The sequence below is a fragment of the Uranotaenia lowii genome, chromosome 2 (assembly GCF_029784155.1).
Source record: "Uranotaenia lowii strain MFRU-FL chromosome 2, ASM2978415v1, whole genome shotgun sequence".
Lineage (NCBI taxonomy): Eukaryota > Metazoa > Arthropoda > Insecta > Diptera > Culicidae > Uranotaenia > Uranotaenia lowii.
The window spans coordinates 387,888,569-387,916,504 of NC_073692.1; the positions used below are offsets into that span (position 1 = coordinate 387,888,569).

Here is a 27,936-nt window from a genome sequence, read left to right on the forward strand (position 1 = left end):
AATGTATGATGGTAATTTTTTAAAGGTTCATTATTCTTGAAAATCTCAGGGACAAGAATAAGGTTAGGGATTAGATTCAAAGGTTTAGGAAAAACAAGTTTGGAATCTCAAATGCTAGAAAAGCTCCACAGCTCAGTAAACCAAAAATCAAATTTTTAAAAATGTTAATGGATCAATAAATGGACATTTAGGAAACTTTAAACCATTAGAGCTTCCTGATGAAGAATTTTAAAATCGAAATTATCAAAAATCTCGTTAAAAAGATAAATATTTTTCTTATAAAATCGTCTATCGTTTAAAAAGATTATTCGTAACAGAATAAGGACAGCTTTCGAAATATTTCTGTCTAACTCATATTATATCAACCAATATAAACTCCAGGAGGAATATTTTATGGATCAATCCATCATCGAGAAAAAATGAAGAAAAATAGTATTTTAAGTAAGTATTAAGCAGGTTCATTATATTCTGAAAAAGGTCTCATGTTCTTTATTAAACTCTTTTGTTTTTATTTGTCGAATATAAAAGCTTTAACATTTAAAAACTCATAGATCTAGCCCAGAATTTTGCCTAAACTAAGAATGTTTTTAGAGGAGTTTTATGGCTTGCAGTAAACGACGTATTGATTTAGGTTTCCAACGTTTCAATCCTTATTGGATCTTCTTCAGGAACTAAAGTAGTGTTCATTTAGTTAGTTTCGCCGAATTTAATTTTTTTTTACCGAAAAGATGCCGTTTTCTTGTGAGTGTGGATTCGGCTGGACGTGTATGGCTGTCTTTTGATCTATTTTCCGAATAATTGAATTTAATTCGTGTTTTTATATATAAGGGTTAGTATCGACTTACTGCGTACAGAAGTTTGCGGATAAAAGTCCGTTTGTCTAATGGTTTTGGGATTAAACACACACACACAACAACTGATTTTTTGATCAAAACAAAATAAGTGAAAGGTGAAGACTGTGCTAAAAGTTCGATGCTGTGGAAAATTAATCCCAAAATTACTTGACAAACGGATTTTTGTCCGCAAACATCTGTACGCAGTAAGTCGATACACTACACCTGATATCTAAAATCACGATTTGAATTAAATTGTTCGGAAAACAGATCAAAAGATAGCTGTACACGACCAGCCGAGTCGACACTCACAAGAAAACGGCATCTTTTCGGTAAGAAAACATAGATTAAAATCAGCAAAACTAACTAAATAAACACTATTTAGTGTTAATTCACAGTCCCTCAAGAAGATCCAATAACAATCGAAACGTAGTAAACGTAAATCAATACGTCGTTTTTGCTAAAAACAAGACTGCAAGCCGAAAAAAACTTCCCGAAAAAACATATTTCCGGTCAATTTTTCTACCACATAAACTTTGAATGAAAAGTAGCCTTCCTTATCCATCAACAGGCATAAAAATCAGAGAAAACTATCACTTACTTAACTCCTGTAAGAATGAAGCTTTTTGAATTTAAATAGGAGTACAGAAATTTTTTTAGTTTTAAATCAGTTCATGCATGTTTTTGTAATTTCAGAAATTTCCTTTAACTTTTTCCTGGTGGACTCATCATAAATAAAACAAAAATTTTAGGACTTAAGAAAAAGTCGTTGAAATATAGAGACATTGACTACAAGATGGTTTATTTTTTATTTTCAATTTGAATTTTTTAATTTCAACTATTTTAAACGGATGAAGCTGTTTAAAAGGAAAACAATCAAAAAATCATATGACAATCGCTCTTTCAAACCTAATGCATTTTATGGCATAATTTATTTATCTTAAATTTCTTTTAGATATGGAAAAACACTTTTTTTTAAAGTTTGAGATACCTCAATTCGGATGTAAAAAAATCATTTATGTTATCATGGTAGTAGAAACAAGGGAGGGTTTTGGAGAAAACTCCTCTCCCACCCATAAGGGTTTAAAAAATTAAGCTAAGTACATACTATCTTCACTCAAAATTTGTAATTCTTTATCTTATTTTGTTTAAAGTTTAAAGTAAATCAAGCAAGAGCAACGATCTTGACTCAGAGACAATCCCAAAACCTTAAAAACTCATCTGTGGTTCAGAACTCTGCTTTAGTTTTTTTTTTAAATTTTTTTGTTTGTTGATAGAATACCGTTTCTGAAAATAAAATTTAAAATGAAATTTGTCTTATTCCAAAGATTCCGCATTTCTTTCATGTTTCGAATTTTGTAACCAGTTTTCTTGATTAACGATTTTAATTATCATTAGAAAATAAAAACCAAAAGCTGTTTTAAAGTTGTTTTGATTCGGTTTTGCATCTCATTCAAAATTTTTTAAACCAATTTTCATTTGTAACCCTTCAATTCATGATTTTTTATTTTTCTTCAAAAATAATTTTAAACAGTCGAAAAGGATGTGTACATTAAAAAAAAAAGTTAAAATAAAATACAATGTTTGTTACTTTGATTTATCGGCCTAACGGTGAAAAGTGATGTCCTTTTTAGTAGGGACATCTAAAGATTATGAAATTTTTTATATAGATGGATAGAAGGTTAGAAGAAATGAAAGATGGTGAAAATGAGCGGGTAGAATTTGTCTAGAAGCATTACCATCACATACCAAATTTTTGTTCCTCACGAGCCTACTACTATGAAGCGGTAGATACAGATAGAGTTGCATCTACCACCACACATTAGTAGGCTAAGCGTGGTCCGCTCATTTTCACCATCTTTCATTTCTTCTAACCTTCTATCCATCTATATAAAAATTTCATAATCTTTAGATGTCCCTACTAAAAAGGACATCACTTTTCACCGCTAGGCCGATAAATCAAAGTAACAAACAAAAATTACGGTGATTAATCTCTTCATAAAATCAAAAATAAAATACAATTTTTCACTTTTTCCATGCATTAATTGATGCATATTTATTGCTTTATGAAACGAAGGGTTAATATTTATATTATTATTTTCCAAATATGAAAAATTTTGAAATCATCCTTAATTTGTTTTTATATTTATTCGAAGTATTTATCTCAATTTTATCAAATCCCATTAAATAAAGTTAGAAATAAGTTGTTATGTAAATTTCAAACATTATAATGCTTCAAAATGGCGATCCAGAATTTAAAACTCAGAATCAGATTCATAATTTTTTTTTAAATTCACATTTCACCCCAAATTCGCAAGGCGAAATAAAAGTAACAATAAAAATAATAAACTCTGATTGAAACCGGAAACGTCTGAATTGAAATTCTAGATTCATGGTTGAGAATTAGAAACAAATTTAAACTCTTGGCTAGTATGGGAAAATGTGATTGGAACCTTGATTCTGAAATCGTTTCATTTTTGGTATTTTACAGTCTTTTTCTTTGCCAAATCAGTTATGCTTAAATTCGTAAGCTTTGTAAGTGCGGTTTTCAACTGTTTTTATTGTTTTCTCATTTAACAGCTTCATCCGCCTTTAAAAATTTAAATTGAAAAATCATTGCTCAAAATTATTAAAAAAAATCTATCTTTATGTCAGTGTCTCTATATTTCAACGACTTTAAGTCCTAGAATTTTATTTTATTATGAGTCCATCAAGAAAAGTTAGATTTCTAAGCCTAAACACTTTCTGTACTTCTCTTCAAATTCAACAAATTGCATTTTACAGAATTAAAGTTAGTGATGTATTTCTCAGATTTTTGAAGGTTGTTGATGAATGATGATGATAGAAATTCGGAAATAGGTCCAAAAATGAAATTTCAAGTTCCGGCGAATAATTAATATTTACAATTTATATTCCAAATTCAGATTCAGACTCAGCTCATAAATGAGTTTCACAATCAAGATGAAATTGTTAAGAAGACTATTTTGTTGGGAAATTTATATTGCAAGAGATCGCATTATAATGGTTTTTATGGTAAGCTCAATTTTAAAATTTTATTTTTTTCGCCGAGTCATTTTGTATACATAACTGATCTGAAAATAATAAATTTTAAGTAGAATTTGATTTTATTTTTCCATTTTTTAAATGAATAAACCTCGTTTCTACAGGGTGCGCCATCAGGTTGTATCTGTTTTGAACTTCGAATAACCCAGCCTTTTGGTTGTCGATTTTCAAATCAAACAAGATTATTTTTAAAAAAAATTGTCATTTATCTCGATCCAGATTTTAAAAAAACATCATCGATAAAATGACCATCTCCATTTGACCATTTGAAATTTGCCATATTTTCAACGAAAGCACGCATAGTTTTTATAATTGAAAAATAGTTTTTTATGTGAAGGGCTACAATTTCAGCGTGTTTTTAGGTGTGTTTGGACTCAAAGCAAAAATTGAACTAAATTTTTATTCTAAACTGTGTTTATCTGTCAAAATCTGCTGAAAAATGACGGAGTTATTCGAGTTATTTCAGTAAAACAAATGGTTGGAAATTCCGCATTTTTGTGTATTGTTTAACATTGTTTATATTGCAGTTTTTTTTAAAAGCCAAATTTCATACTCAAATCTTGAATTTGGAATGTGTTTGCCAGAATCAGATTTGATTGAATCTATTTCTTTATCTTTTGAAAGTTTGACTCCTTGTGAAGGCTTTCTGAAGAAAAACTTATTCAATGTTGAAATATGATAAGCTCAACTCACCAAATTTTTGAACATATTCGAAGATTTCAAGTTTCCTGTTTTGTTTCTTAAGTAATTCCCATATAAACAAAGCTAACCATTTCAAAGCTTTAAGGATATATTTTCAAGATCTTCTGTCTAGTACGAAAAACTGTTAATTGTAAAGAACATTAAAATAATTTAAAAACCAATCTTTTCAATTTATGTTATTCAATCTGAAATAAATTAGTCGCCATAACCACTCCCTACCTCTCTTATGAATTGGTTCTTCCTAAGGCCCCGAATGTTACTTAAAACTATCTCTTAGATTTTTTCATGTTTATCTTTTTTCTCGAAAATTGATATTCTTCAATCGAGTATTTTTTAAATTAATATTTAAAAAATATCACCAAATGATAACGCAGTTTTCATTGCGATCGTATCCCCCTGAACAGTTAAAATTCAACTAGAGAAGGCGTTTTGCTAACAGTCAATTCTAGACTCTCGGCTCAGCTTATCGAAGACAGTTGTTGGGACGATTTGGATTTTCTTGGGCCGCGTAGATCTCGGCGACCGACAATTTTACATGCATCTACGGATTTCCAGCATTTCCTACGGATTTTCTACGGATTATCGCAAAAATTATAAGGATTCTGTGGATTATCGGAAATTTTACTGGACGAGAAAAAAAAGAAAAAAAATAGGTCATCAAGTTTTATTTAGCCAAAATCAGTAAATTTTTCGTTTTTCGTCAAACCTACGGATTTGAGCGTTTTGCAATCTGGCCACGCTGATCCCAAGGTGGATTTTTTTTCCTAGACCGTACTTTCTCTTGTTTTTGGACTCCATCCAACATTTTCCTGGACTCTCTGAGCACTGCGACTCCATGAAGAAACTGCATCCTTCTACCATGAACGTTGACTCCGAAGCCATCTCCCTCGTCCTGAATTCCATGAAATGGGGTAACGAGCTCGATTTCAAACTTTTCTACATTTTTCACAGCCATGACGACATTGATTTCTTGCAGAGGCAGTCCAATAGGAACTTTTGGATAGCTCGTGTAAGCAATTTTTTCAAAGAAATTTTGAAAGCACACCTCTACCAAGTTTTGGATGAATTTTGAGCCATTACGTGCATTATTGTGCTCTCAAAACACTTTTCGAAAGGGTGGTTTATCGGGGTATTGTTAAAGTTTCACTAGAACCTACACTAGACATAATTTTGGTATCCACAAATGGTAATTGAGACCCAAATTTTGGCATTGTTCCACTTTTATTCGGGCAAAATGATACCAAATTTAACTTTCAAGGCATGATAGCATAAGCTTGCCAGATTGCCCGGTTTTATCCGGGTTTGCTCGGTCCGGCCCGGTTCCCCGGATATCGTGAAAAAAGTCCGGATATTTCCCGGATTTTTTCACAATTTTCACAAAGAAACCAAAAAAAAATCAAAGTTTTTGAGTAAGTTTCAGCAAAGTCGATTAACGATATGGAAATTTTCAACGGTTGTTTCAAATAATTTTGCTGATTTACTTTTATAAACCTTTAAATATTTAAGTGTTCCAAATTCTGTAATTACATTAATAAAATATTTATGTCATTTTTTTTGCATTTTTTTTCTTTGCTTTTAAATATAATAACACCTAAATTTTGCCCGGTTTTTGCCCAGTTTTTTTATTTGAAATATTGAAATCCATGCCCAGATTTTGCCAGGTTTTTTTGAAAAAATGCCCGGAATTGCTAGGCCCGGATGGGAATGGAAAAAAATTCTGGCAACCTTATGATAGCATAGTAAGATATCAATTTGTTTTTAAAGTCTGCTCGGGAATGTTTGGAAAAAAGTATGAATGGTGCTCTGAAATTAGGAGCATTGTTAAACACGCACCCTCAAAAAAACTCCGCTGCACCCTGAAATACGTTAGGTATATGAATTGAAGTCAGAAATCCAAAGGCAGAAATACTAAGTATAAAATTACATAGAAAATTAAAGATCTGGAAATGTTAACAAACTAACATATAAACTGTAAATTTGTAAATTTTAAAACTCTGTGATCTGTCACACAGATTCTGTGATGAAAATTTGTTCAAAATGCTGGAAATTTTTAGTTATTTTGAGCCTAAAAAGTGTTGGCAGTAAAAGTGACAAGCTGGGTTTTCAAGTCAATGCAAAACAGACTCTCATCGACTTAGCTTGCCAGAATTTTTCTTGTTCAGCAACTCGGGTTTTTGATTTGAATATTTTCAACCCGCAATCTAGCGAAATTCTAGTAAATAAGGGTAAAATCCAGGAATAATTTAATAAAAATCAAAAAAGAAGAATACCACCTGATTTTTTTTAAACCGAGAAATCTTTCATGATTGATAAAAGCTTGTTAAAAAATTCTAGTTGTTCGACGCAAAAAAAGTTACACTTGCATAATTTCAGATTTTTCATACTTTAATATCTGGCAAGTTCCGGAGTTTTTCTTAAAAATTTGAAGGATCGACCCATCAGTGAAGATTTTTTTTCTATTTTATGTATATCACTTCTTTTCTAGAATAAGTTTCTTAAATTGCCCGATTTGTCCCGATTTGTCACTTTATTCACAAAACCAAACAAAATACTCAAACCTAGTTGGTATAAATTTTGATTTTAGCGTCCAAAAACGTAATTTTAAACCGGTTATTAAGAAGCCTATAACATAAGCCTGCAACATTGCCCAGTTTTTTCCGGGTTTTCGGATATTTAATTCAAAATTTATAACAACATATTTTTTCAAGTTTTTTTTTCTTAATTTGTTTAGAGTTATTTTTGGGTTCAGACCAAATTTGCCCGGATATTGCTCGGATTTTTGATCGATAATTTTGAAAATAGCCTGGATTTGTCCGACCTAGATACGTGCCGAAAAATTTCGGCATCCTTACTATAATTCCATTTGAAATCTGATGATGTGTTTCGATAAAACAAAATTCAAGTGTTTTTGTTATTAATTTTAGATGCTTAATCTCTGGATTTTGTCCAAATTTGCCCGGATATTGACCGGTTTTTGGGTGGCAAATTTTGAAATCAAATGCCGAGATTTTGCCAGCTTTTTTAAGAAATTTGCCCGGAATTGCTTGGCCTAGATGCGAAAGTAAAAAAAATTGGGTTCCTTATACAAGAATAAGGTTGCCAGGTTGCACGGTTTTAACCTGGTTTGCCCAGATATTTTATTTAAAATTTGAGAAAAGTCCGGACCGGCCCAGGAGCCCGGATCTTAATAAAGCAGCTCGGATTTTAATAAAGCATCTCGGATTTAGCCCAGGTTAATTCTCATTCTCGTTCCCAAATTAAACTAAAAAGCACAAGTTCTTTGGTAATTTTTATTTATTTATGCGTCCAAATCGAAATTTTTCGAACTTGTTTCATTAATCAAGAATGATTTTTTGGAAAACTAATATACGATCTAAAATCTGTTGATAAATTTTTTATGATGATATATGATTTTTTACTTGACTTTTGTTAAGAAATTCCTGGGTTTTAACAAATATTTTTTTATCCGGATGTTGACCAGGTTTTCGGTCGAAAACTTCGAAATCAAATGACCTGATAATGTCAGGTTTTTAGATAAAATAGCCCGGATTTTTCTGGCCCGGATAACTGCTTAAAATTCTAGCAACCTTTTGCTATTTTGGAATAATTTCAAGTATTTTTTAACGATTTCTGCGTACATTTCAGGTACCTTTATTGTAATCAAAGATACATTTTTTTGCACTCTAAGTTAGTTGAACATATAGGCAGCTGTTATGCATTGTCATGAAGGGTTCGTAAAAATTTGAAAAAAGTCTGAATATCTACATCTGAATGCTCCGGTAAATTCCCTGAAACTGACGGATAAAATGAACATCTTTTGAATCGATGGATTAGTGACAGCTTAGAGTAGGATTTTTTTTTCGGATTTTTGGTAACTTGTTATATTGAGATAGTTTTTAAGAAATGTTAAAATAAACAGGATATGAAAAACGGAAAAAAAAGAAAAAAATGATTAGAATTGATTTAAAAATCATGAAAATGTATGTTTCCCTATTTCTGAAAAGACCCCAACATTGATTCATTGTCCCTACTCAGTTACTTGGTAACATCGAATCCAAAACTTTTGAATCGGCTTTGATTTCCATTTTCCCGGTATTTGCTGACTTTGAAGTTGCAACCACCAATTTCACTCGAAGTCCGTCAAGATAAACAAATTAAGTAGATTTGAACGTTCACGTTTGAATCCTACAGGTTTTCACCGTTTCCAGCGAAATTAAAATCCGATCACACTCGCCGTCAATAAATTGATCCATTTCCGATTTATGGTCCCTCAAAATTCGGAAGAAATTTGTCCCGCACCTTCAGAGGTGGTATCGATTTCTTCTACCTCGGTGAAAAACAAAAATCAAAGTTATAATTTGACTTTTTTCTCTCTAGGTTGTTGATTCTTCTCTTCACCTTAAGAAATTTAATACTCTAACCACCTTTCGATTGACTGAATCTGACTAAATCTGACTCATGTGGGAGTTCAAAGTTGTTGCTCCAAATAGAGACAGAAACAGAGATAGGTTATTTGATCCGATACGAATCAAGAGCAGATTTCCTCAGAAATCAAAGCCTAAATCTGGAACCGGACCGGGATTCATCAGGAACCCCTGGCTGACCCTTCCTTGAGGCTCCGATGATGTATCGGATTGCTTGGGTCCACCTTTTTTTGGAGAGCGGTTTCAAGCTTACGTTGCTTTTACTCACAATCAAAAATGGGATAAAAAAATACTAAAAAAATATAAATTCAACATGATTGTGTTATTGTTTGAATTTTCAAAAAAAAAAAAATGAAGAAATTTTATAAAATATTTTTTTATGAACTTTACATTACCTTGATGGAATGATTTTTTCCCAACTCTCTAGGTGAAGTCTCAATCTTTTGGACTAAACTCTAGAAACCTTAAGGGGGCGTTTATTCGTTCACAGTTTTGTTTCATGTTTCATCTCCCATTCATGTAACAACATTCTCGTCTGGCTCAATCTGAAGTGATGTGTCCAAATGAAATCGAAACGCTTTTCTATGTAGTCTGTAGGAGAGCAAACGATTCGTCGCGACGAGACGTTTGACTGCTAGTACTCCATCCAAGGTATCATTTTACACCCTCCTCGGCGTTGATTTCCTAGATCTCTGAGGATTTGTTTTTTTTCCTGCATTCGTAACTTATTTCATTTTGTTGTTCCTGCCAAGTGAATGGCGCAGATAAGGTTGGAAATTCAATTGGCTAGGCTCTCGACTGAGATGGACTGTAATCGAGACGCCAACGAACCGTTTGTCAGTTACTGATTCAATTTTGCTTCAATCGTGGCTGACCACGTTAGTGGAACAAGTTACAATTTTGCAAAATTGGCTAGATGTTGACAACTTTGTGCCAATTTGAAGGTGTGAAGTTGCTTCGATTTTTGGTAGAATTTTCGATTCTATCAAAATTATGAGCTTTGGATGAATACTCAAAACTTTTTTGTGAATTGTTCACTTTCCTAGATTTAGAATTTTTCTGACTGACGAAATGACAATAACAAAATCTTAAAAGCTATGCCAAAAGAGTTTTTTTTTAATTTGGATTCAACTCCATTGCTTTTCACCAAACTATCCAAATCATTTCATTCTGCTTCAATAAAACAGAATCTTTCATCTTTGATTTTCTCCAATGCCATCTTATCTACCTTCAAGTGAACAGTCCTTCCATAATAAGTACCAAAGAAACTGTCTATTGGGAAAAATGGCATCTCAACGGTCAGAAACCCAGGAAAAAGCTTACAAAAACTGATACATCGCTTTTCCACTCGATCTGTTCCCGGGAAAGCGTCTTTCGGTTCGATTGCCTGAAAACGGCCAACCATGTTCTTGAAAGAGACTTGCAACATGAGAAAGGAAAAAAAAACAAGTCAGAATACGAATGAAGGAACATCGCTGCAGGTGGTTGTCAACGATCGAAATGAAGAAAAATCCGGTCACTGCTGTTTCAGTTGGCTTTTTTCCATCTGTCTAGCATCCTACGCTGGGCCAGTAGAGAAATTTCTTGGTTTCAGATTTTTCCATTGGCTTTCCTCACTCCGAAGGGAAAAGAAATCCAAAGATGAATAATTCTCGCTTGGGGAGCTACCAGTCCGGAAGGGAAATGATTCTCAAAACAAAAATTGGAGATGGTCAAAAAACACCGAGGGGGAACGCCTTGAGAAACAACAAAACAAAACAGTTGGAGAAAAATGTTTCTCTGGTAGACACAGTTGTTCCAAACATTTTTACAGCCATCGGTACTTTGCTGTCATCAGTCATAATTTTGACAGTTCAGACAATTTTATTCCTTTTTTTTTAATATTTAAGAATGCTAGGCCGATTGATAAATGATTTTCTTCTGTATCCCTTGATAAAAAAATCAATAATCAATAGCTAGGAGAATTAAATTTTGCTTAAACAAGCATTCTTAAGAAGGTTTTCAAAGTTAAATCATTTTTCATCAGAAAATAAAATAAGATATAATAATCGATAATCGAAGACAAAATTTGAATATCTTCGAAGCTGCCAAAGCCAAAAAGGTATCTCTATAAATGATTTTATTGAGTTTATTATATTATATTCCAAGTTTTCAACCAAAACTCAAACATTTATGGAAAAATATAATAAATCACGTAGCACAAAACTTTGAAGCGTATTTTCTCTTAAATTATTTTCAATGCATACTTCTAATCTTATTTTCAAAGAATTCCGTCTCACGATGTAACTTGACGAACGTAATTCTTAAAATACATAGCATACATTTTGTAAAATATACACAATTAAAGAATGGGGAATTTGGAGAACACTGTTAGCTTCCAGCATGAGGTATCATTTAGAAAAACTATTGTACAAAAAATCATCGAACAAATGATTGTTAAATTTAGTTTCAATGTTTTCCGTTATCATCTTCAAAAATTTATGAAGGGCGTTCAACTCTGTGAATGTTGTAATAAAAAATGTTGTAATGTTGTAATAAAAAATCACATTTTTTTTAAAATGTTTTTTTAATAAGTTTATTATACCTGAGATAACTTTTTCTATGAGATAAATTTTCCTTTCATATGACTTTTTCATTCTAGATTAAGTTTTCCAGAATTTTTTCCACGCGTAACCGAGCGGACAAATCTAGGCTATTTAATATAAAAACCTGGCAAAATATGGGCATCCAGATTCAAAATTTTCGATAAAATTCCGGTTAAAAATCGGGCAAATTTGGTCAAAACTCAAGAATTACTCTATAAAAATAAAAATCAAGAACTGAAACTTGATAAAATAAATTTTTCAAAAAATTTATTTTCCGATTTTAAATAGGAGGCTTTGAAGAAACCTTCCATGATTAATTTAATAAAACTTGCTCAAAAAATTTCGTTTTGGACGCATAAACTAAAAAAAAAATCACAACGAATTTCGTTTTTTAGTTTGATGTTGGCGAATAAAGTTAATATATCCGGCTGAGATCCGGGCTTTTACCATCGAGGTAAACAGACCGAACGCTTTCCAAAATTTTGTTTAAAATAGCCAAGCAAATCCGGGCAATTCGGGCAATCTGACAACTTATTCTAGATGCTTCTTCAAGCCTCTGCTTTTTTCAGTTAGAAATTTTCGTGCATAAATATTCATTTCACATTCTTGATTTGTTATCCTCAGCAATGAACCATATAGCGTATATGTGTGAATACTTGAAAAAAAAAATCTTGAATTTAATCTTAATTTAATGTTGAGATTTATTAAATGGAACTATTGAGTTTTTAATGTTACTATTTAATATGTTAATTTTAACAAAAAAAAATCAAATTTTACTCTTATTCTTGAATTTTCAACTTGTTAAATATTCAAATGGATGCTGCTAGCGTTTAAAATTTTATTGAATAAAATTTCGATATTTCTTTGTATTTGCGTTTTAATTCCGAACTTTTCTGGAAAATTTCTGATTTTCTTGGTTTTTATAGGTACCAAAAATGCTAGGAATTTGGAAACCGTTAATCAAAAACAAGTAGATGAGCTTGTAATTTAGCAACGACTGTTAAACGTAGAATAACGACAATATTCTCTGGTTAATGTAGTGCTTGTTGAGAATTTGAACTATATTGAAATAGGTTTACTTATGGTCTACATTCTTTAATTTCAACATGCGACTGTGTCAAAATGACAATATCTGAATGTGTGACACAATTCAACCATGCAACATAATTCAATCATGTGACAAAATCTGATTTTGAGCCATAATTCGACTCTAGAACATAGCCTGACCGTGCAACATTATTTCAACATGCAACACAATCATACCATGTGAATTTAGCTGACCACAGTCTTATTTGTAATTTTGTAATTTTCTGTGATATGAAGCTGATTGTTTCACCAACACTTTTCAGTTTTGGGAAAAGTAACCTCAAAAACGACCGAGAGTTTTTTAGTTAAATTGTCCCGTCTCATCAGCACTCGCTCAGCAAGTGTGCGAAAGAAATGTCAAAAACAACTCTATAATTGGACAATGCAACATAATCTACTGCGCAACATAATCTGGCCGTGTATTAGCCGTTTCAAATAAAGAATTCTAAAATAAAATAATCTGGCCATGCAACATAATCCGACCATGTGACATAATTTGACATGCAACATAGTTCAAACATGTAACATAACCTGACAATGCAACATAAGCAAATCATGCAGCATAATTCAACCGTGTGATACATAATCTGACTATGTGATAAAATCCGACCATGCAACATATTCCGACCATGTAACATAATATACCTATGCAATAAGATCAGCTCATGCAACGTTATCTGACTATACAATACATTCGGACAATGTTATATAACCATACCATGTGACATAATCCGACCATGCAACCATGCAACCATTTAATATAATCTGACCGTGTGACATAATTGGACATGCCACATAATCCAACCATGTTACATAATCTGAGCATACAACAAAATCTGACAATGCAACATAATCGGATCATGCAGCATAGTTCAACTATGATGCAAAATTCGACCATGTTTATTACATCCGACCATACAACATCATTAGACTATGCAACATATTCCGACCATGTAACATAATATGACTATGTAACATAATCTGCCCATGTAACATAATCTGACTTTGCAATTTAGTCTGACCATGAGGCATAATACAGCCATGCAACACAATCCGACTATATAACCATGCAACATATTCGGACCATGTAATATAATCCGACTATGTGACATAATCTGGCCATGCAACATTATAGGATGCAACATATCGATATCTGAGTTGGGCTACATCTACCGTTGGGGTCCAAAATCAGATCGAAGCGGGGAAATGTCTGTTCAGATCGAAGGTGAAAGTTATTTCCAGTATTCATGTTTTTTAAACCAACACAAACTTTTTTAATTGTTGCTTTAGAACATAGAATTTCACTAAAATCGTTTAATGGCTACTATTTGTTCGAGTACCAAATACTTAATTTTGATTCTATTGATCCTTAAATAAAAATCTGCAAATTTCTTAAAAATTTAAAAAAAAACATGCAATTTCAATTTTTAAAGTTTTATTTGAATATCTGAAGTTTAGTTCAAGCTTAAAATGTATTACTTTTTAGTGTTTTAATAAAAGAAAATTTCGTTGTGTTTTTGACTTTATATCAAGTCTTTAACCTCAATGTCAGCAAATCATGAAAATCGTAATTCTTCAAGAAGCTGGCGGTAATTATTTAATTGCCTAATGGTGTGATTTTTTTTAAATATAAATTCAAGTTGTTTCTTAATTTTTTTTTTTATAGAAATAGTTATGTCAGTCTATTTTGAGTATTTTTCTACGAAATTCATGTTGTTAATTTAAGTTTTTTTATATGAATAGTTGATTTGATACGAATTCATTTTCCAACTTTTAAATTTAATTTTTTAATCTTCATCGATAAATAAGCTCTTTATGAAAATCAAAGAATCTGTTACTGCATAAGAATTCAATATCTTGATTCGATATTTAACTTCTTGGTTGAATTTTCAATAGAATCATGGATTTTATTTTGAAAAAATCCATTTTTTCAAAATTACTTTTTATTTAACTGCAAATAAGTTTCAAAAATAATTAACAATTTCCATAGATTTTTATTTCTCATAAATATTGGAAACAATGATTGATTTTTTGATTGAGGAAGAATACCCAAGCTGGTTAATATCCTCTATAAATAAACAAAACAGAATAGAATAGATTTTTTTGATAGCGCTAGTCCTATTCAAAGGCGATTATTTTACAGAACTCTTAGCCTCGTATTTTTTCTAATTTTTTCGAGCTATTTTGGATCATCAAAATCAGCCAATTTAGTTTTGGTTTACCATTTTTGACACCACTGACACTCACTTAGTTTTTTTTTAATATTCGAGTGTTAGTCAGTTTTGATTGATGGCCGCAATTCGATTTAAAACTTATCTTCTCTGTAAAAAATGGTCCAGAATCATATTTTCTCAATAATGTTTCATACATCGTGAAACATGCGGCAAAATGTCTTTAAGAGAATGTTACGAGGAGGTTCCTTACAGAGACTATCTCATGGGGAAGTTCCTCTAAGAAAAAATCTATTCACTAAATGTCATTATAGGCCTGGTTATCATTAAAAAGTTACTCTCAAGTCAATTTCTTCTCAAGAAGGACATATATTTTTTTAAATAGTTTTCTAAAAATTTTTGAAATCAAAAGAATTTAAATTTTAGTTTCATTTTTCTTTTTCTGTTTCTCAAGTCTGGTTTGTCAATTTTTCCTCCGAATTAGATCAGATTTTATTTTTCAGAGCACATGATTGAAAACCAATTCAAAACAACTTTTGGAGCTTGGTTCTGATATTTTTAAGTTTTTTTTCCTCATTTATTGAGAGCTCCTCTCAGGGAATGACATTATAAAAAAAATTCTCAGAAATGTTTCGTCAGGGGAAATATCCAGGAATTGACAGTTTTTTTTAAGAAAATGTCCTCGCGTGGAAACTCAACGCAGCATGTGTCTTATCTGAAGCTCCTATCAGGGGAGATACTTTTATTTCCTTTTGGAAAATTTGTAATAAATAAGTTCTTAACGGAATTATTATTTTTTCAAAACGTTCGGTAAGGCTCCTCACAGAGATTTTTTTACGGCAATATCATCATGAGAAGGCCCTTTCAGGGAATAACCTCCCAGGGGAAGATTTCTCACAGCAAACGTAATATTGAAGTATTCTTCCTAGGGAATGTTCTCACAGAGCAGTTCCTGGCACACAATCAAAGTATTTCTCTCAGGGAATGTCCACAAAGGGAGGTTCCTCACAGTTTTTTTATGACGAAGTTCCTCTCGTGAAATGTAACCTCAGGAAAGTTCGTTAAAGGCAAGATCATCACGAAAAAGTTCCTCTCAGGGAACGCACATACCATGTCCTCTAGGAAATGTTTCTCACAGGATGTGGGTAGTCAATCAAGCTAAGCTAAGCTTAGCTTAGCGTGATACAAATCCAAACTACAGAATTTAACATTCTCATTAAGATTACAGGATTTGAACATAAAAATCAGGATTTGAACATCTTCACTTTACAAATTTCTGCATTTTTTTTAAACTGATAATATCTGATTTTTTTTTAATTTTGACAAATTCAAGAAAAAGGTAATCTATCCTCCTTAATTTGCTGAAAACTCCTGAAATTGTTTTTTATTTAATAAATAAGAGAAAGTCATGTGTTATTTATTGTAGGGTATGCATTCCAGATTGCCAGGATTTATTCGGTCATGCCCGGTTTTTCAAAGTGAAGTGGACAGATAAAACAAACTAAGGATCAAATTAGGCTCAATTTTCATTTGCTTGTTTTATCCAAATTGTTTTTTTTTAGGTTTTAGTTTTGGTAGTCTCATCCATTTATACTAGAATGGAACTGTACGAGATATAATTTCAATTTTAATTCCTATTTTCATTTTCTTTTCTAGTTTTGTAGAGCTTGAAGCAATGTTATGTTCAAACTATAATTTTTCTGTGGGGTCTCCTGAGCCGGGGGTTCCGGCAAATGTCCCCCCTTGCCACCCCCTTCTCAATACGGTCTTTCTCTTAAGTGCTCATCAATGAAACGAACAAGAAAAAATGGTGAATAGAACTACTTTAAGACAAGTGTTTTAGATTTACTTGAACACAACATATAATTCATGCTAGTATCTTAGTTTTATTTTTTGAATTGCAAAGCAGTTTTTATTAACTACCCTGCAATCTCGAAGCCAGTTTTTTTTTTATAATGTAAGCTTCTTATAAGAAAGATTGTTGAAGTACATTTGTTCAAAGAAAATTTGTGCCAGATTATTTGTGATTTTGACCTTTAAAACCAAGCTCTTTAAATAAGTCTGCCAGGTTCCCCGGGGTCAATCAGTTTCGAGATTTGAAATATCTTTCTCTTTCTGGGTTTCGACCAAATTTGCCCCGGTTATTGTCTATGTTTTGGGTTCAAGTTTTGAATGTGTCTAAATTTGTAAAAACTTTTAATTTTGTGTCAAAACTAAATTTTGTTGGCAAGTTTTATTAAAATAACCATGAAAAGCTTTTTGAAAGCCTGAAATACGATTTTTAAACTGCTGATGAGTTATGACGAAAAAAAAATTTTAAGTTTATTTTTATTTGTTTTGAGAAATGCCTGGGTTTTGACCAAGTTTGTCCGGATATTGCCTGGATTTTTGGTCGACAATTTCGAAATTTTTAGAAAGGTTTTAGATAAAGTAGCTCGGATTTGGTTGGCCCGGATACGTGCAAATAAATTCTGACAACCTTATTCTAAATGTTGCAAACCTGCAGCGTGTAAAAATCGCGATATCTCGCATTTGGTCCACAATAGGCTAAAATAATTTTTTTTTTTTATCTTTTCTGTTTTAGATAAACCAAAAACTAAGCATTATTAATTCAATTTTCTTTTGCGACTAACCGCTTGTATTTATGTCGGTTTAAGGTACTTTCCACATGAGTTCGATTTTTTAATTTTTAACATTGATCAAAAAATGTCTGTTCATCATGTCGTAGCACTGATGTAACGGCAGACCTTAAAAAGCCTTCTTCTCATGAATAATTCAACCCCTGTTGGCAGCTTTCCAAGCCGTAACGTTGTTGTAATTACTCAACCGAAGAACATCGTCAGACATCCGAGATATGCATGCATGTGCTCTTAGGTGACTTCCCCGGGACCAGCAATCAGAAACATGAGACACCCACCACAGGAGAACAAACTTAGAACCGAACTGAGACTTCAGACTTTAGAGACTTGGCACAGAAGGAAGGAAGGCGAAAAAAAAGTCTTGTGGGAGAGACACCTCTTCAGTCAAGCGTTTCCATCATCATCCAGAGTTTGAGAAGAACGAACGAACGGTGCCCAGAAATTTCTGCCCTCCCCCCATTCATTGTGTCCCCAGAAAGTCATGGGAACGTGCACTTCTTATTCACTTCTCGTGTAGGTGTGCACTGACTGCTGGCTGGCGTATGTGTGAAAACCCCATTGTATGCGAAAAATCTGTGTAATCCATCGTATTTATAGTCGCACAATCCTCCCTAACCTTTCCTACTTTCCACCCACCCTTCACGAGGGAAAACCTAGAAAACCGAAAACGGAACAACACATTGCCAACTTACTCTGTCGTGTGTTGTTTCCGATTGTTGTCTGATGACAATCTTTTCCCCGTTTTATTCTTCAGTCCCCTCTCAGACGACTTACATTCACATGGAACCGTCTAAGCTCCGGTGCGAAGCATCGAACAACTTGCTGCAGCAACACAACTGTGTCATCCCCCCTTTCTTCTAGGAAGAAAATTTCGATCCTCTGGGTGTCAACCGAAAAACGGTTCAATGGCATTCGTGCAGTTTTACACTTCTGGGAAATCTTTCAAAATCGAAGGACAAGTTGCTTTAGCCATGGCACATCCCTTCAGTCACACATACATAGTCATCCCTACATTCCTGGCAACCAGCGTTTGTAAAAGGACAGACAAAAAAAAACTCAGCCACACAAACACATCCGAGAGAGCCAGAAATTGCACTTGTTAAACTGTTTGGAAGTTGAAAAGGCGACGGATTTATCGAGTGCAGTCACTGGACTTTTTTTTTGGAGCCAACTTTTTCGTTTCCCTCCCTCAACCGAATCGAATGCTTTCGTTTTGTCACCCCCAAGTTAGTTCTTTTCCCATTTTTTCTTCTCTCTCTCTCTCTGATCGGAACGAAAATTGATGGGGTTTTCATTGAGGTAGGTACCTGGATGCGTTTTTCTTCCCCAAACCCTCTTTGAGCTTCTTGAAGTGAGATGATAACTTTGCTGGCAGGAAAATCGATGCCAAGTGAGAATGGTGCCGTAAATTTTCCGATTGGCATATAAATTCGAGTTTGACACGATTATCGGTAGTTTTGAGATGTGTGTTGCATCCCTGGAATGGTTTTGTTGATTGAAAAAGGAGATTTACGAGTGACACGTTCACGAAATTATTGCTTGATTTTTTTTTGTAAAACAGTTTTAGAAACACTCAAGCTGGATGTTTCAGATTTTAAGCTATTTCAAATTGATTTTATTTAGCCAGAATTTTTGAGTTTGTGTAACATTAAAATTTTGCAAAAATATTTATCATTAAGGGGGGTGGGGGGTGGGGGGGGTAGGTTCTTACACTTTCAAAAAATAGATTTTTTTATTTTCTTATTGTAAAACATTTCAAGAATGTTGTGTCCAATTTTCAAATCAATTGAAGCAAAACTGTAGAAATTATAGGCCTTTATCTCCTCCTATCTAAAACTGCAAGAAAGCAAGAGCAGAAACTTCAAACGCGTTTTTCTCGAAAGCACATTTTAAAGTCCGTGGACATCGTCATTTGAAAACTACTTATCCGATTCTTTTCAAATTTGGAACATATTTTCTACATATAAAATACCAGACCCCAACGTTTTTCTTTTTTTTTACTTTGGGGAGATTTTACAGATAAAAAATGGCGGATTTTTTCGTGAAAAATCGTAGTTTCTACTTCAAACAGCCACAAAAATTTAATAACTTTTTTTTTGACTTCAGATGATTCTTTGCTGAGATACAGTGTCCACCGCAAATCCTGTTTTCTAAAAGGCATCCTCGAAAGTGCTCCGTCACCGGCTCATTTTTCAATATTTTTTTACGAAAAAATTACGAAATGTTCTTTTAACAATGCTTTGTATAATGCAAAAAATTTGAATACATTTGTTTGAACGATAGCTCTAGAAAAAAATCGTGAAAATGGTGTTTTTTTTCACCCGTTGGACCCTACACCCCCCCCCCCCTTAGCATAATCTAATATGCTAAGCAGAAATTGACTACTTTTTTATCTAGTACAGTGTCCATTTCCCAGCCATTTAAGCGTTACCAGAAATCAAAAAATCTGACGATTTTTTTCTCGGGAATTCTCGGGATACCGGGAAAAAATTTTAATGAAAATTTCAACACTCTACTGCATTCAAAACCTTATCTATATGGTTTTTTTTTTAATTTTAAGGTAGTAGTATTGCAAAACACTTCAAAATTTTTTAATGCATCCAAAATTCAATCAGCAATTTTGAAACCCAAGACCCAAAAACTAAGTACAAAAACCGACATACATGACTGATGCTTGTTATAAAATTTTATTAAATTGATAAAGATTTTTCACTTTCGATGAAATTTGGTTAGCAAGACTTCAGGTTATTTATCAAATCTCATAAATGTTCAGATATTCTTTTGTTTCAAAATATGTAATTTCTTTCCCGATGATTTTGCTTTTGTCAACGGAAGTTCTTAATGATGAGTAACGTTTTTTTATTGGAATTGTTTGGTTTTTAAGATTCTTTGTCGTTTTTCATTTTTACACAAAGTTTTCGAACGAAAAAACATTTTTGATTAAATTCATTGCTCAGTTTTAAGAAAAAAAAGTTCATGTCCAAGCCATATTTCAAGATAGAACAATCATTTTACTTGCTCAATCTGATCCATTTTTTTAGTAACTTGCACTTTTTATTGGCTTTGGGAATTTCCCAGGATTTTTTGGCGTTTACAGGGAATCGATAATTTAGGGGTTTTTTTTATTCCCGGGATATCCCGAGTAGGACACTCTGTTATTTAGCAGCTAGATAACAGTGATCAGAAATCAATTTTAAAAAACTGGAAAATTATCTCATTTTTGTGGATATTTCGTTAAACACATTCCCGATTTAAACAACAGTAACACTTCCATTGTTATCAGTATTTTCAGGTGTGGTTTTTGCTTTGTTATCAAATAACAGAAAAAAATTAAAAGGTCAAAAATAAAGGAGAGCTCTTCAGTTTTTAGAAAATCAATAAGAAAAAATTTCTTCTTTTCTCATTTTACTACCAGCTCAGGTAAGTAAATTCAAATTGAATAAAATACTTAAAAATTAAGAATTAATTCAGGCACTGTAAATTATAGTATTTTATGGGCTGAAAAAATGAAAAAAATCTATACGCTAAAAACCTGTTCATAATTCAAAATTTAAAATATTATTTAACGTTCGTTTATTGAAACATATTTTAAACTGTTTATTTCGAACTGCAATTCCACGAACCTTTTGTAACGAAACTCAAATCTTGACACTTAAAAACCATAACTCGTCTTTTGAATGGCTTTTCTTTAAAAATAGCAACTAAAAAAGTTCAGAATTTAGATTGAACAATTTTTAGCTTCAAAATTCATGAAATTCCATTTGGGTGTACAGAATTCGCAAAAAAAAAACTTTTACCTGTTATCCATTCTATTGTTACTTATCACTTAAATATATAAAAAAAAGAGAAAATTACAAATTTTATTTTTTTTTTTTAATTTATTTGATCCTTAGGATTTTAACACCTGGATGTCATTCATCCCTACACAAATTTTATGCTGATATGAAATATTCTTCAATAATCAAATTTTAGCTCTAAATTTTATTTTGTGTATTTCGTTCTTCTGAATGCTTAAGTCCACATTCAAAAAGGTTTTTATAAATTATATAAAGCTACGAAATTCGCAATTGCAAAAAACTTCTTTCAGTAATGTCAGAAGTACTTAAAAAATATCTTTTCAAAATTCTTATAATTGTAGAATTGAACTTTTTTAGATCATTAATTCTTTGAAATTATAATATCGAGGGAAGGCAAAATAGTGTATTTTAGAATAAGTTTTTGCTTTCATGTAGGGTTGTTTATCATCAGTTTATTTACAATGATCGATTTTAATCAAATGTGATTCATTTATCATGTTGTAAATGCCATATCACCAAAACTAGAGGTGATAGAAAAAACGTGGCAAAAGATTCAGGTTCAAAACGCCAAAATCTTTCAAATCAATCATTAAAATATAGTTTTCTATCCTTGAAAATTCCAAAAATTTACTACAAATCAATTTTTTACTAGTTTCTTATTTATTACACAAGAAATCAAAAATTCCAATCTGTACTTGATCAGTATATAATTTCAATGATAAAATGAAATATATGAAGCTATTTATTATCCGTTGAACCCTTTTATTTTGATAACTTGAAAAATTATTTTATCTCCGACTTTGATCACCGGGAAAAATATTTCTGCTTTTTATTCAACTGCCTTCAATCATCAACAATGTGTTTGAAATTAATTCCTTTAGGTGCAAAATAATTACTTTCCCAAACCTTGAGTTCATATTTAAAATTGTGATTGAATATATAACCGCGAATTTTTTCCGTTTGTTAAATTCAATTGAATATGTATTGTGAATATGTGAATATGTTTTTGAAGATGAGAAATAATTAACGATTTTTATTATTTTTCAGAATAGTTTTAAATCAGGGTCAATTTCTGACTTGATCTAGAGTTTATTTTGAAATACAGTTTTTTTATTTTTAAATTTGGTGCTATGCTCAATTTATTCTAAGCAATGATTCTTTTTTACAAAGCTTTAAATTCTGGTTTTATTCGAAATTATAATTCATATTTTTTTCAGGAAAACAGACTTCAAATATGTAAAAATATACTCGCTTAAAAGTCCAATAAATCCAAGAGCAAATATGTTAAATAGAATGCTTATAATTAATTTACAAGAGTTTTTGTAATTCACAAAAAAGAATAAAATTTTGATAATTTTTTTAAAACTTGATAACTCTTTTTATTATAAATGATCGAAAAAACATTGATTTTAAGCATGAATGCTGTATAATATTGTAATATGTATAGTAAAATTGTTTTTTTTCGAGTTTTTCATGCGTAGAAAATAAGTTTAAGAAGCAATTTCTTTACTTATTGTAATTTTTGGTATTTTTATTATATTAAGTAAAATTTGCTGATTCCCTTCTTCTCCTTTAATAATAAATATTGATAATAAGATTAAAATGGAAAAAAATGATGTAAAAAAGTCTAATATGAAAGAATGAAAAAAAAACTTGACTGTCCTGAGTTTTTCAGCTTTTTTTTTATAATTTTAAGGTAGTATACCCTAAAATCTAAGAAATGGTAGAAAATGCAGAAAAATCCAAATTGTTTGCTGATAATATACTAAGGTTGCTAGATTTTTCTCAACCCGTACCCGGGTCGGACAAATCTGGGCATTTTATTCCTAAACGTCGACAAAAAAATCCAGGCAATTTCCGGAAAAAAATTGGTCAAAACCTAGGAGTAACTCAACAGAATAAACTTTAAAAAAAAGTTATCTCATCAGCAGTTTTTAAATCGCATTTCACACTTTCAAAAAACTGGTCATGATTATTTTGACAAAACATGCTTCGTTTTGAACGCTTGAATAAAAATTTCTTCAACACAATTTGATGGTTTTGTTTGTTTTGGTAAATAAAGTGAATAAATCCGGGCAAAATCCGGGATTTTTTCCGGAAATGAAATTCGGACAACCGGGCCAGACAGTATATTTGCCAAATGTTGAATTCAATATCCTGGCAATTCCGGATAAACCCGGGCAATCTGGCATTTTATTAAGTAGAGTCTGAATCTAGAGCAAGTTTTATTTTTTGGATTCTTGAATTTATTCCTAAACTTGTACTTCAATTGAAATATTTAAACTGTAAATGGCACTGAATTTACCCTAAGTTTTGCATTTTGTATTGCAATGAGATTTTGATATCTTCTTCAATAACTGAAAACCTTATGGATTTTTATTTTGGAATTGGAACTTCGAAAAATAATGAAATCGCACAAAGCAGCGCAAAAACCTCCAATTTGACAGAATACCATTCCTCTCGCAGTTGTTTTTTTTTTCATCAAACTTTCACACTCATGAACTCTTAATTTAATGAGTTTCAAACATTTTGCGGGCACTATAAAGGGATATTCAGCTGTTATAGTAAAAGTAGGAAACATTGAGATTGTCTCATAAAGTTATCTGTAACTTTGTCAAATTTTACGTTTCCATCTCAAATTTTTTCAGACAAAAATAGTCATGCAATACCTACGCACCCATCAGTGATGTCAATTAAATTTATCATTTTTCAATGTTAGAACTCATACCTATTTAAAACAGCTAATAACTTATTTGTCTAATTAGAAACGAAGTAACGGTCTTCGACAAAGCTGATCAGTGAAAAATTCACTTTAGAGAATTTAAAAATTGGCACAAAGACAGGCTCGGTTCCACAGAAGGAGCAAAAATGATGTTGATTTTCCGGTAAAAAATATTAAATTTCCCATACAAACTTAAAAGTTCCAATTTGTCTATGTAAATGTTATTCAAAAATTCGGCAAAATGTCACGGATGAGTTTTGAACCAAAACGAAGCTTTTAAGACTCCATTATTTGAAAAATCCAAAAATGATTCCAAATCGACTCAGTCTGTTTGTCATGTTGTAGATGAAAGGAATTATGATGTTGATTATTCTAGAACATTTATGAAAATTGTTAAATTTCCATAATTTAGAGAAAAAATTATTAAAAGAATTATGAGTGAAATTCAAAATATTCATCAGTTTCCAACCATTTGTTTGTTTCTTAACGTAAAAAAATCTTTTCTCAAAATTAATTTAAGATTGAAATTTCAGGGAATAGATGAAAATTTATGTTGAAAATTAGAATTAAAAAATTTCCCTTGTTTCCTGGTAGGACTTGAACTCACATCTTGCGCCTCTCCGAGGCCAACCGGAAGACAGGCCAATTGTTTCGCATATCTCTTAACATCAGTTAGATTCGTTTCTCCACAATAAAAAGATAATTTTAATTTAACGATATTTTTTTAAAATCAATTTAAGTTTTGAATTCTTCTACTTGCTCTAATTTTTCATAAATCTTTACTTGATATGTGCTCCTTTTTTATTTCGTTATTTTGCCTTTTTTTTGTAGATAAGCATTTTTCGGTCTAAAATGTCTACACATTTTATTTATGGTTCTATTTTTATCTCCGGCTAGGCGATATTTTTCAATATTAAAAAAGGCCTTTAGAGCCAAATTGGTTTAAGTGCAAAAATTGTCAGTGCATTTTAGTTTGAGCTGGGCGTTTTTCATAATTCAAATTATAATTAGTGATTTTTCAGGTTTTTTTTTTAAAAATTATTCATATTTTTACGTTAAAACATATTAGAATTTTCGAAAAATATGTGGAAAATGACCAAACGTAACATTTTAAAATCGTGTCATCTCGAAATGAGCTTTTTTGCACTCATTCTCTTTTGGTTCCAATGGCCTTTAATCAAATTATTGGATTTAATTTTTCTCCCCAACATTGATGTGAGCAATAAATAAATATTTTGAAGTAATTTCCATGAAATTAGCGTGAGGAATGTTTTAAATATTGTGTTCCAATATTCAAAAAATACAAGTGGATTTTATAATTGTTTTATTTTGTAGTTTTGTTCAGGAATGGAACCTTGTTTTAATCGACTCCCGACAAACATATTTTAAGTTAGTGTAAAACACCTTTTTCTCAGTATTCTGTCATTTTCATGTGCACAGCAAAAATTATTTCCTGTAAAATTACGCAAATGTCCTGTAACAAAAAGGTGCAGGACATTTACCGGTATTTTAAAGGTCGAAAAACAAATTACGTTATATTTAATTTTCAGTGTACAACTTTTTTACAGGACATTTGCTGTAATAATAAATGAATCTTCTCTAACTTTCAAGGAAAGGAACTTGAAATTACAGGTTGATTTATTTCAAAGGTTGCAGTTTCAGTGACACGTAATAGTTGAAATTTTTTTCTGTATAGGATTTGATTTTTTTAAATTATTCAAGATCCTCACGCTTGAGTACGAGTTTTGATTTCAATAACGCTTCAAGTTCAGTAACCTCAATATCTCTAAGGATATTTCTAAACAAAAAATTCATCACGATAAACTCTATTAAGCTTCAAAATAAATTTTCCAATGATGAAAACTTTTTTTTCACTCAACGATGCTACTTGTTTTGCGTGTGTTGGCAACGGCCTCGTCGTAATTAAATATTCATGATTCGGTTTTGATCGAAAATATGGTGCTGGTAAAATAGCGTAGCTTCTTCATCTTTGCAGAGCTCCTCATGCCAAAAGACTCGAAGATAACTTTATGTATTTAAAGTCTAAAGTTTGCCTAATTGTTGAATGCATATTTGATGAGGTTTATTTTTTTTTGTTTAGATACTTTTACTTGTGGATTTTTTTTAATTTAATTTTTTTTATTAATGTTTGTGTCAGGTAATATTTTTAACTTTTTCCTCTTTTTTCTCCTTCCAGGAATACCAAAATGTCTCATCAGAGGTTGCAGACTCAATCGATTCCAGCTATTCTAACAGGTAAGAGGAACGAAATAAAAAAATCCCATTCAATTAGTCTGTAGAGCAAGCGCCAGGCAAAAACCAGAGAAAAAAAAACATTCTTTCACAAAATCATTTCCAAACAAAATGTCCTCTCATTATCTGGATAATGGTGCTTGTGTGAGACAGCGTCCAAAAGCCGAAATTGTCGGTATGGCTTCTTGACTTTCCGATGTGGCACCCGAAAAATTAGAAGTCGGTTGTTTGTTTTTTTTTTTCTTTTATTATTTCTGCTATCAGAACGGGATTTTGTTCGGCTTTAATCCCAAACGAGCACTTGAAGCGCAAGTTTTTGGAAAATTTTCATAGAGAACAAAGTGGAAACAAGTGCTTTTCCACGTAACAAAACAACTAGAAAAAAAAATCGTACAACCAACCGTAACTGTCATCTTTTGTTATCACCCAAGAGCCTACCTGTTTTCTCAGTTAAGTAGGGGTGGAGTTGAACTTTTTTTTTACTTTTCCTTATATTTGTCCCAGTTCTGACCTTCGGTCTCCGTGCATTTTTTTTTCTGTCGGGTCCAGTTTTTTCGCCCTGGGACCAGGTCAAATCGATGCAGAAAAAGTAGGCAAAAATCGTCGTCATTAGGCTTCCCTATCACGTGCCCGCACACATTCTTATTCAAGTTATTTTCGGTTGAGGGAAGATGCTTTTTCGATTGAAGCCTACATAGGGTATAGGAGCAAAAAAGCCTACTTCCCAGGAATTGCTTTCGGTGTGCCGGGTACTTGAAGACTACTTACTCGGGAAGCGCCGAAGTATAGAGAAGAAGAAGAGCCGGCAGGGTAATAAAAATGATGATGCACGGCGGAGGTCCCAAACTAGGGAGAGCTTGGTCAGTTTAGGACGTCATATTCTGGCAAATACGCACCGAAAGAGAGAAGAAGAGCTTTTTTTGGGAATTATGTCACATTTGGTAGGCTTCTGTGATGATGCTTCCGAATGGGAGAAAAAAAAAAGGAAGAGGGAGACTAGTTGAAGAATTCTTGAAGGAAAGGACATTCTTGGGTCCTATCCAGTCGGTTGTTGGCGCCGTGCTTCTATTATTATTGTTATATACTTCATGCATTTTTTTTTTTTATTTTGTTTCTGGATATATATGAATGAGTGTGTTTTGGTTTGATGTCATTCAGTAGTGAACTTGATTATATGCACCTACTTGAGAGTCAAAGAAGAATAAAAGGACTCTATAAAAAAAAAACCAAAACAAAACAGCAACAAGTCAAAACCATCCTAGCCTGTAAGAAGCATTCAGGGTTGATTATTTCGAAATTTTAATTCTTTATCAATATTGAATTCTAACTATGAGAAAATTTAAAAATCATAATATTTTTTGTTTTTGCGTTCTTTGACAGACTTTTCTTGCTCATGTTATAGAAAACTTGAAAATACGCAGTTACGCTTTGATTAAAATGCTTTACTCAATGACGCTCTAATCATTCTCCTCAAGTATGGAAAGTACATATAGGTAATGTAACTGATCCCAATAATTATCTTGTAAGGCATTATTAAGGTTCCATTTGGCAAATAGTCTTGAATCAATTAAATAAAGAAATGATGCTATCAGTTAAAAATTAATAGCGTATCACGGTTTCATTTCATCAAATAAGGGATTAATGGCTGATTTGGTTCAACT

General features: G+C 31.9%; 1 protein-coding gene across 5 annotated transcripts in view; it reads left to right on the plus strand.

The window, feature by feature from the left end:
• Positions 1-27,936, plus strand: part of LOC129750061 (nephrin) — a 690,512-nt gene that overhangs the window by 17,437 nt on the left and 645,139 nt on the right. For all 5 annotated transcript variants that reach the window (XM_055745260.1, XM_055745255.1, XM_055745256.1 and 2 more), the window contains exon 2: positions 26,220-26,278. In XM_055745260.1, coding sequence (XP_055601235.1) covers positions 26,230-26,278 — 49 coding nt within the window. In that variant the 5' untranslated portion in view covers positions 26,220-26,229. The remainder of the gene's footprint in view (positions 1-26,219; positions 26,279-27,936) is intronic.